The sequence below is a fragment of the Antrostomus carolinensis genome, unplaced genomic scaffold, assembly GCF_000700745.2.
Source record: "Antrostomus carolinensis isolate BGI_N321 unplaced genomic scaffold, ASM70074v2 scaffold49211, whole genome shotgun sequence".
Lineage (NCBI taxonomy): Eukaryota > Metazoa > Chordata > Aves > Caprimulgiformes > Caprimulgidae > Antrostomus > Antrostomus carolinensis.
In genome coordinates this window covers 8,734-16,618 of record NW_010297203.1, presented here as the reverse complement: position 1 = coordinate 16,618, position 7,885 = coordinate 8,734, and the positions used below count along the sequence as shown (strand labels likewise).

Below are 7,885 nucleotides of genomic sequence, written 5' to 3'. Positions count from 1 at the left end.
GAATACAAATTATTATAGAAATACTGTGATTTTAAGGAGGAAAAATAAGTTGGTTGATACAGAAGGGAGGTTAACGTGGGTTTAGTTTTTTGGGTTTTTTTTAATAAATAGAAGGACCTGTATTTCACTGGTGTACCCGGAGTAGTTCATTATAGTAGTTACTACAGTCCAGGTAGAGACTAGTGCAAGGAATTTAGGTTTTCCATTAACTAAGTAACAAATAGCACAATGTAGTATAGTTTTGTGCTGAACAGTATTTTACCTTTAATGATACAGATTATCAGCTAAGAAATTGGGAACTGCCTAGTGACCTTTTATGTGAATCTCTTTCAGGCTCCTTGTTGGGCATACGTCCTGGGTGCAGTAGGACTTTTTATCTACCAGTCTCTGGATGCCATTGATGGGAAGCAAGCCAGAAGAACAAACAGTAGTTCTCCTCTAGGAGAACTCTTTGATCATGGTTGCGATTCTATTTCCACAGGTAGCCTTAACCTACTGTTACCCATCCTAAGTTTTTAAAGTTACCTGTTTTCAAGAGGAGCGGATTAATCACAGTTTTGTAGAAGAGGGAAAGGACCTCTGGAGAACATCTAGTCCAAGCCCCTGATCAGAGCAGAGTCAGCATGTTCCTTTCTTTTAGGATAACTTCACCATCTCCTGGTCACTGCAGCCAAGGCTGCCCCTGACCTTTGCATCCCTGACCAGTATCGGGGAGGATATTTCAGAAGTACCTTTGGCAGATGTTGGGTAACGTGTGTTCTGCTCTTACTGTGCATCCTCACGTGCAGTGCTCTTTGAAAGAGCTAGGTGGTGAACAAATAATTCAGTTAGAGGATGCTTGGAGATTTTTTACGGTACATAGCCTGTGTTTTCCAGTAGGGTACAGGGGATGCCTCATAAAGGATTCTAAGAACCTGAAAGACTGATGCTGGCATGTGAAACTAAGGATTCTGCTTTAGGAGTGAGGCGCCAAAATATCAGTTTGGTAACAGAGCATCCAGCCTGGCACTTAGGAGAAGGATAATTTATATTCCTTAGAAGAATGAGTTTGAAAAGAGTTGATTTGGAGTCCTTAAAAAGTAAGCCTTGCTCAGTTTTACTTTCCATAACTTAGCTGCTGCTGGTCGCAGTGCCTGTACTTCTGTAAAAGCTTACTGGCTGAAATATTTGCCCTGGGATTTGGTAAGTTCTTTACACCTCACTTCCCAGGGAAGTGCAACTGCCAGTGTCTCTGAGCTGAGCCCTTCAGTTGCAGCCATCCCTTGCAAAGAACATGAGATGACAAGGAAAGAAGGGAGAATGACCACTATAGGTTAGAAGGCAGGGCCCCTGCCTGGGAGAAAAGGAGTCTGGTGTTTTGGTCTCTCCTGCCAGGACTGTCCCTGAGATTAGCTGCTCAGTGAAGTATCAGTCATGTCATTACTTTGTTACAATGATGTAAAATGCCTTGTGATTTATTTTTTATTATTTATTTATTCTTAACTGCCAGCACAGAGGGTCTATGACTAACATGTTCATTTCTGCTTTTCAGTTTTTGTTGTCCTTGGATCCTGCATAGCAATCCGACTAGGAACAAATCCTGACTGGTTGTTTTTCTGTTGTTTTGTGGGACTGTTCATGTTCTATTCTGCTCACTGGCAGACATATGTCTCAGGCATACTAAGGTTTGGAAAGTAAGTAGGTATCTTTAGAAGTACATGTGGCTTAATGTCTGAGACTGCTAGCTACTTGATTTCCATTTCTTCCTGTTTTTTCCCCTGCTCTCTCTTCCTCTCACCTTCTTCCTCATCTCCCTTCTGCCCTAGCAGACTTGTGTTTTACCTGGCAAGTACTTTAAAACTGCATAATACTGAGCAGAGGACTTGTTTTAGCAGCTGATTTTGGCTATATCTGCTTTATTTGCATGCCTTTGGCTCTTTTGTCTGCAGATTTGTTCTTGGAACCCATACAAGCACCATGCAGGCTCAGGCCAGAGAGGTCTTGCCTGCGGTGTAAACAAGTACTCTGTGTAGGAGTAGGGACAAAGCAAGCATCTCCCTCCCTTCATAATCTCCCAGCCACAGAACAGTTCCAGCCCAGGAGACTCTGAACCATGTGCATGTTTAGAGAAATTACCCTGATCATGACTTTCTCTCCCATAGACATCTTCAGTCTTCCTTCAAAGAAACTCTCTGCATCCATTGCATCCTTTGTCAAGGGGTTCCACAGAGCTATGGCAGTGCTTGTAGAATTACCCCAGGCTTATGTGGGGGCTTTGCTTTTAGTCTGGCTCATACTGGTTTTGTGTTAGGTCACAGTTTTATTGATTGCTGTGATGCTGTTCATGATTTTGTAGAAATTTCATCTGTTCTCACTGCAGTGTAGGAGGAGGAGTCAATGACATTCAGGTAGAAGATAACAATTTCAATTTAACTCCTAATAGTGTAGGGACTGCTGCTATTTTTGCTGGTTTTAAACAATAAGATGTGCTTTAGTAATGATTTCTGAAATGAGGAAAGGAAATCTCAGAGACTTATGTAGCAGCAAAATTGGAAATACATAACAGATGAAGGCTCTCCTTCTGATAATCCTAGTCACTTGCTAAGTCACCTGCTTATAGTCCTACTTAGCTCTGGCCTGCAGGAAACACCTTAGCAAATGTACATGACAGTGGACTTCGCTGAAGGGAGATGCACTGTGCCATGAGCTCTGGGATTTTGCATACATGATTGCTTTTCTGTGCCCTTTGTTCTTGCATAAAATGTAAGAATGTACATCAGGAAGGCACTGAGACTCCTGTACCACATTAAAAAAAATCTTAATTAAAACCTGAATGGCTTCTATGTAAATATAGTGATAGTGCATATACAAGCAGTTCAGAATGGCCTGGTGTTCCGTGCTTCCTCATTGAAGTAAACGGACACAACTTTTCTACAAAATAACTTATTTCTGTTTAGTGAAAACACGTCAGTTTTTTCAAGGCTCACAATTTTCTTTCTCTTAAGCATAGAGATGAGAGTTTAAATGAAGGCAACAGTATATTGCACTAAATGTGATCATACATAACAACATGGGTGGAAGTTTTCACTGATGCCATTCCTGAATTAGCAGCATTTGATTTTAGAAGTCAGATGACAGATGAGAGCGTCCTAGTGCTGATGGCCAGGAAGGACCTGAGCAGCTGGGTACTGTGCCACTGTCAGGTTATGTAGAATCATAGAATGGTTTGGGTTGGAAGGGACCTTAAAGATCATCTAGTTCCAACCCCTGCCATCAGCAGGGACACCTTCCACTAGACCAGGTATGGCACAGTGGCTGATTAAAATGTTTGGACTCTGATTTGGGCTGTGTTGTAACTGACCATCTGAGCCTCTGTAAAATTAAGAACTAAACTTTGGCACATAGAATGACTCAGCTTGGAGTTTGCGCCTCCTCCCGCCACCAGCCACCACAGTGCAGTACAGCTTAGAAATCCAGGTTTACATAGTACAGAGTGTGAGCTCTGAGACTTGCACTTGCGTATGGATGCTTTTGCATGACGTAACCAACAAGTTCAGTGTGCAGCTCCAGCAGTGACTGGGCACATGTAACATTTCATCCCTGGTAGAGGGGGAAAAGCCCCCTCCCACCAGCGCTGTCCCGTTTCTCCCCAGCACAGACTAACTGCTTAAAGAAATGTTGTATTTTAAATATCCATTATCACTGTTTGCTGGTAACTTCAGTACAAAGATCAGGTACCTGTCTCAAAAGCTTTGGTGGCATAAAAGGTACCTTAGGGGTGCACACTTACTTTATTTATTTTAAAGCTTTATTGAAAGTATTGACTCTTTCTCTTGAGCCTCTGCTGAACTCTTTTTATATATTCAGGTCTTCTCAAAACATTTCAGCAGTCAAATACAGTAAGACAGAGTTGGGCTGTCTTGTCTGAGAACAAAAGGTGGAATACAGAGTCTAAACTTTTGGGGCCATATAAGGCAAACTCTTTTAAAAAATTATTGTTTGGAAAAAAGCAAGATATCACTTATGTCCTCTGAAACAGGACAGATGCTTAGCTATCCACTGACTCAGTCCTCAAAATAATGTCCTTGTGTTTTGCAGGCTGTCAAGTTTTCATGTTATGATGGTTTAAAGAAATCTTCTCTGTCCCAGCCTGCTCTTCATGGTCCATACTTTGTATGATAGGCTTTTAATGGAATGTTTGATTGCATTTACTGCGAGCTTGCCTTCAAGTTTGATTTGTTACTTAACACAGCAACAAGTCTGTAAATTTATACAAAATTCTCAAATAGTCGACAATGTATTCATTAAAATTTTTCCCCTATTAAAATTATACGTAGCTTGTGATAGATAAGGAGTATAGGTTTAATTTATATCCGAACCAAAAATGCGTGTCTCCATATAGAGTGCCTTTCTCAGTCAAGGAAAATAATATTCTATATACATTGAGGTAATTTGAAGTACTTGTAAGGAGATAATTTATAGTCACTGTTTGTTGTTTCCTTCCCCACCTGCCTTACACTGACAGCAAAAAGACCTTTTCTTTAACTAACTCTCTCTTTTTTCCCTCCGTAGAGTTGATGTCACTGAAGTTCAGATAGCCATAACGGTGCTGCTCCTGGTGTCTGCGTATGGTGGCCCAGCAATATGGGACTATAAGGTAAGTGTATTAAGTATTCAGAGTCCCTCTTGAGTATTCGGTTTCTGTTAGATGTTCCCAGTTCCTGAGGTATTTGAAGCTATCCTGTGCCAGTGCCACCAACACCTACTAGTTGCCTTGCGTTGTGTTTTAGCTTATTGTACAAACGTAGGTTATTTTTATGCTGTAGTTAACTTGGGTATCATGGTGTGACTTCCTATGCACAAATTTAGAGCTACATAGAGGAAAAAAAGACCCCATCTGCCATATATAAACTTCTGATCTGGAATTAAAACTCTGCAGATCCTTCACAGGTAGTTTTTGCTCTAGTTTTATTTCTTTTGTATATTTTATTGTAAGGTATACATTTCTGTTCAGTTAAATGATTTATAGGATGCTTTATTTTAAAACTTAAAGACTAAATGCTTTAGTTTAACAAAACCATGGGATGAGGTTAAGAGGGTTTTTGGTTAAGTAATCCATATTTAGATGCTGATGGAGATGCACTGATTTTTAAGTTATGTCAGAACTGACATAAATGTAAGTATCTATATTTAAAGAATTGTTTTCTGTCCAAAAGCATTTCCCTATCTCTGGCTTTTATTCTGATCTGTAAAGATGCACTGTACTGGACAGTATCAGAAGTACGTTGCATTGACATCTTCATCCTTTGCTCAGAACGTATAGTTCTGCTTGGTTATAGCACATGGAAGAGCTGAGACCATCCCATGCTATTGCTAACCAATGCAAATTAATCTAAATACAAACCAGCAAGTAATTCAAATTAATTCATGAGTTTACTCAGCAATTAAGAAATGTTTAGCTAAATTTTGTTTCCTTTCCCCATCCTGCAAAATGCTTTTTATTCTATTTTCAAACAGCTTATTTTCATGTTGGAAAATAAAGAAAGTGCATTAGACTTTAATTATGATTGATTTTTCTTCAGTATTAAAATCTGTGGTAGTTATGCTGTATCTCAAAACAATCTATACTCAAAAATATAGTCAATGGTTTCAATTTATTACTACTTCTTTTTTTTTTTTAAATCCTCTGCTGCCTTTGGAAGTTTCCTTGAAACTGCAATTGATTCTGAAAGGTAACTGTTTAATTAAAATTTGTATCTGGAGACTATTCTAAATGCAAAGATACAGCATACAAATAACATGTACCAAAACACAAAGCAGGCAGATGGTGTTTGTGTTTCCTGTGGCTCAGTGTTGTGTTACCCAGTAAAATAGAAGGAACCGTCCTTCTCCCCTCTCCCATGCCTTGGTGATGCAGCTGTCTGTGTCAAGGTTTTGCTTATGTAGTAAAAATATTTGAAGAACATTGTACGGGTAAACAGAATTTCAAGACCAGAACTTAAGTGCTCAAAAGTTGAGTTTAAACATTACAAAAGAAATTAGTTGTCTTCTCAGTAAGGAAATGAATTCTAAACACTGTCCCCCTGGGCTTGTTCCTGGGAAAGTGACAGTTGAAATAAAACAATTATGTAGTAGGTATCAGTAGCTTTTTAAATTACTTTTTTTAAAAAGTGTTATCCTTAACTTTTAATATCTTTCTCTTGTTTTTTTTCCTGCTAAGGTCCCTATGGTGGGCTTAGAACTGAAGTTCCTTGCAGTTTTTGGCATACTGTGTGGGACAGCACTTTCTTTTTTCAATTATTTCCGTGTCATCTTTGGTGGAGGGGTTGGAAAGAATGGATCTACAATAGCAGTAAGTTGCTTTAAAAATCTGAATGAGGTTTGAATAATTTTTGCCCGTAATTTATGGCATTTCACATGATCGTAAGGGTTTTATCTGTTTAAGCATTTAAGCAGACAAGCATGTGAGTGTTGGATGGCTAAAGCAAAGACTTGATTATCTGCCTTCTCTGTACCTGTTACTGGATTTCTCCTGTCGCAGGAACTGGCAGTGAATTTTCTTACGAACTTGGTTAGTGGCCACTGCAAAGGAAACTTACAGCATTGGCATAATGCTAATGGACTTTCCCTGAGTTTTGACAACTCTGGTTTTGTTTATTGGGATTTGCAATATGTATAAAGTCTGGACCTTACTGTGTGACTGAAGCCTAAGACAAATTTTCTGCCCATTTGTATTTCAGGGAACAAGTGTTCTTTCACCCGGCCTGCACATTGGACTGCTTATCACACTGGCCATTATGATCTATAAAAAGTCTGCAACTCAGCTGTTTGAAAAACATTCTTGCCTGTATGTCTTGACATTTGGATTTGTGAATGCTAAAATCTCACAGAAGTTGGTGGTAAGGAATCTTGTTTCAGTCTTAAACCTCCTAAAACTAACCTAGTTCTTGGCTTAATGCTCGCTGGATCCCTGAGCACTGTGCAGATTTTTCCATTCTGCTCTGCCACTGTATAACCAGTTTCATTATGACCAAGACAGTGAACTACAGAGAAATTATATATGACACCGATGCAAACACTTCCTGTTCAACTTCCTGTTGAATGTATTGGTTAGAACTTGCAGTTTTGTTTAACTTGCTCCCTACAAATGTACTGTCTGTCTTTAACATCATAACTGTGGTCCCTCAAGCCTTACTAACAGTGCTGTGACTTCAGATTTAATTATCAGAAACAGGAATTTACTTTAATCATTAAAATGAAGACATAAACTTTTCTATCTTTCTCTCTTCTGTAATTAAAAACCTCATCAATTCGTTTAAAAAAAAATAATCTGCCTTACTACATATGTGCTAACAACAGTTATCCAGTCGCCTGATTTTTCAAACACTAGAAAATAGGTATTCTACAGACTTTACTGCCAAACAAACAGGAGTTCACTTAGTAAGCTACTAACTTGGTTCAAGAGAGAGAATGCTGATAAGAGAGAGGGCTGAGCCTTAGGACTGAACTTGTCTCTTCTGTCAAACACCTTGGCTCCCCTGCTCGTTCAGAGGACACCGGGTCCTTGTAACCAGCTGTATGTATGTCAGCTCGCTCACGGGCGCTTCTGAGCAAGCCGTGATCTCCTTGATGCTTTACGTGTAGCTTTGAGGATAGCCTGCTCCAGGCAAATCTGTAAAGGGAGTGGGGAAAGGATTTCGTGGGTTTAGCTCTCACAGTATTCGGATACTTTTTCAGGAGGCCTTGTGCTTCAGGCACTCTGGAGAGAGCAAACTGCAGTAAAAGCTGAAGGCGTGGCCAGGTGAGAGGCCCAGTGGAGCCATGAGCCAAGGTCTGTGCAGTTTGTGTGGCTGTGCCAGAGCTGCTCCATGGGCACTAACCCTGCACAGCTGTTGCACATCATGCC

At 39.9% G+C, this 7,885-nt stretch overlaps 1 protein-coding gene across 1 annotated transcript in view; it reads left to right on the top strand.

Annotated features, from left to right (window-relative positions):
• Nucleotides 1–333: 333 nt before the first annotated feature.
• CHPT1 (choline phosphotransferase 1) overlaps nucleotides 334–7,885 on the top strand; it is a gene marked incomplete at its 5' end in the record, with an annotated part of 12,649 nt that continues 5,097 nt past the window's right edge. Inside the window, 5 exons of the mRNA XM_010178494.1 lie at nucleotides 334–481; nucleotides 1,532–1,673; nucleotides 4,552–4,636; nucleotides 6,200–6,331; nucleotides 6,720–6,878. Of these exons, the coding sequence (XP_010176796.1) occupies nucleotides 334–481; nucleotides 1,532–1,673; nucleotides 4,552–4,636; nucleotides 6,200–6,331; nucleotides 6,720–6,878 (666 nt within the window). The remainder of the gene's footprint in view (nucleotides 482–1,531; nucleotides 1,674–4,551; nucleotides 4,637–6,199; nucleotides 6,332–6,719; nucleotides 6,879–7,885) is intronic.